This window comes from Apaloderma vittatum, unplaced genomic scaffold (assembly GCF_000703405.1).
Source record: "Apaloderma vittatum isolate BGI_N311 unplaced genomic scaffold, ASM70340v1 scaffold19974, whole genome shotgun sequence".
In the NCBI taxonomy this organism is placed as follows: domain Eukaryota; kingdom Metazoa; phylum Chordata; class Aves; order Trogoniformes; family Trogonidae; genus Apaloderma; species Apaloderma vittatum.
In genome coordinates this window covers 9,698-11,015 of record NW_009713486.1, presented here as the reverse complement: position 1 = coordinate 11,015, position 1,318 = coordinate 9,698, and the positions used below count along the sequence as shown (strand labels likewise).

Genomic DNA, 1,318 nt, shown 5'->3' with positions numbered 1-1,318 from the left:
TTCGTTCCTTCAAGGGCTGGCAATGGGCGATTCTCCCTTATCTTGCATATCTTAGGCCTCTGGATGGCTGCGTTCCCTGCAGCTCCTTCTTTCACAACTTTGCTGGATGTGTCGCCTCGCCCTTCTCAAGGCTCAAGCACAAACATTTGTTAATTATCACAACACATAGGTCGGGCTCATGGACAATGGATTCCAATTCAAAAGCACGGTAAGGCAGGCAACACAAAAGTCCAGGAAAAGGCTGAATAAGCAACGCACTACGACATCTAAACGCAATATTAAAACTGTTTTCCCTTGCATCAGCTTGGCGTGCTAAACCAAGGCCAAAGATACAGGCTCTTTGTTAAGGGGCAGAGGAGAGCGGAGGAGCGGGAGCCCCATCTCCCCCAGCCTGGTCTAAGCCAGCGCCACGCAGGGAGGGTCCCGCGCCCCTCTCTGTCTGTCTGTCCGGCCGTCCCAGCCCGGCGGCCGAGTGGGGCTCTCCCAGGCCCGCCAAGAGCAGTGTCCCTTAGGTCGCCGTCTCCAAAAACTCTTCTAAGCCTTTCTTGATGTGCGGCGGCTGAGAGGCGGCGTGCGCCAAGAGGCTCTGGCCCATCTGTGCGAAAAGCGCTCTGGATAACTTGGCGGTGGCCACGCGGATGTTGCCGCCGGCTCCAGGCAGAGAGCCGCCGGGCGTCATGCTGCCCAGCAGGTGCCAAAGCACCACCAGGACCTTCTGCTCCACAGCGTTAGGCGTCCGGGGGTATAACTCCGTAACGAGGTCTGCAATACGAGCAGGGTTGGAAAGACTATTTTAAAAATACCGTTCAGAAGCAAACCCTGCGTTGACAGGTGTTTAAAAGCATTTAATATCAAATCATCTTCTCAAAGCTTGGTACGCACAAGACCTTGTCCTCTCGCCCCAACAGCATCAGCGTTCTGCTGAGAAAGCCTGGTCCCTACCGTCAGCCCTCTTACCCTCTCCTCAGGACTTCACACAAGTAGCACTAGGAACTGCTGATAATTATAATTTTCCACTGAATTAAAACAAGTAGAAGAAACAAAGGTTTTCTGAGTGGTTTTGGGGTTTTTTTTTAGTCAGAATTTTCAGAAGGACCTTTATTTCTCACAGCACATTGTGTAACAGCTGGTATTGTATCATTTCCCCTTCATCTCTGAAATCTGCAGTATATATCTGAGTTTACCTCAATTTAAGGAGCAAAGGAGCCTTACACTACAAATACATGTAGAATGAAGCATTTTCCCTACTTAGACAATTATATCGCAAATTAAAAGTATTTCTTTTGCAAATGTTTGCTTTTTTGTTAGAATGGGCTCT

At 49.5% G+C, this 1,318-nt stretch overlaps 1 protein-coding gene across 1 annotated transcript in view; it reads right to left on the bottom strand.

Annotated features, from left to right (window-relative positions):
• Positions 1–508: 508 nt before the first annotated feature.
• Positions 509–1,318, bottom strand: part of FAM179B (family with sequence similarity 179, member B) — a gene marked incomplete at its 5' end in the record, with an annotated part of 10,300 nt that continues 9,490 nt past the window's right edge. The window contains one exon of the mRNA XM_009868412.1: positions 509–762. Coding sequence (XP_009866714.1) covers positions 509–762 — 254 coding nt within the window. The remainder of the gene's footprint in view (positions 763–1,318) is intronic.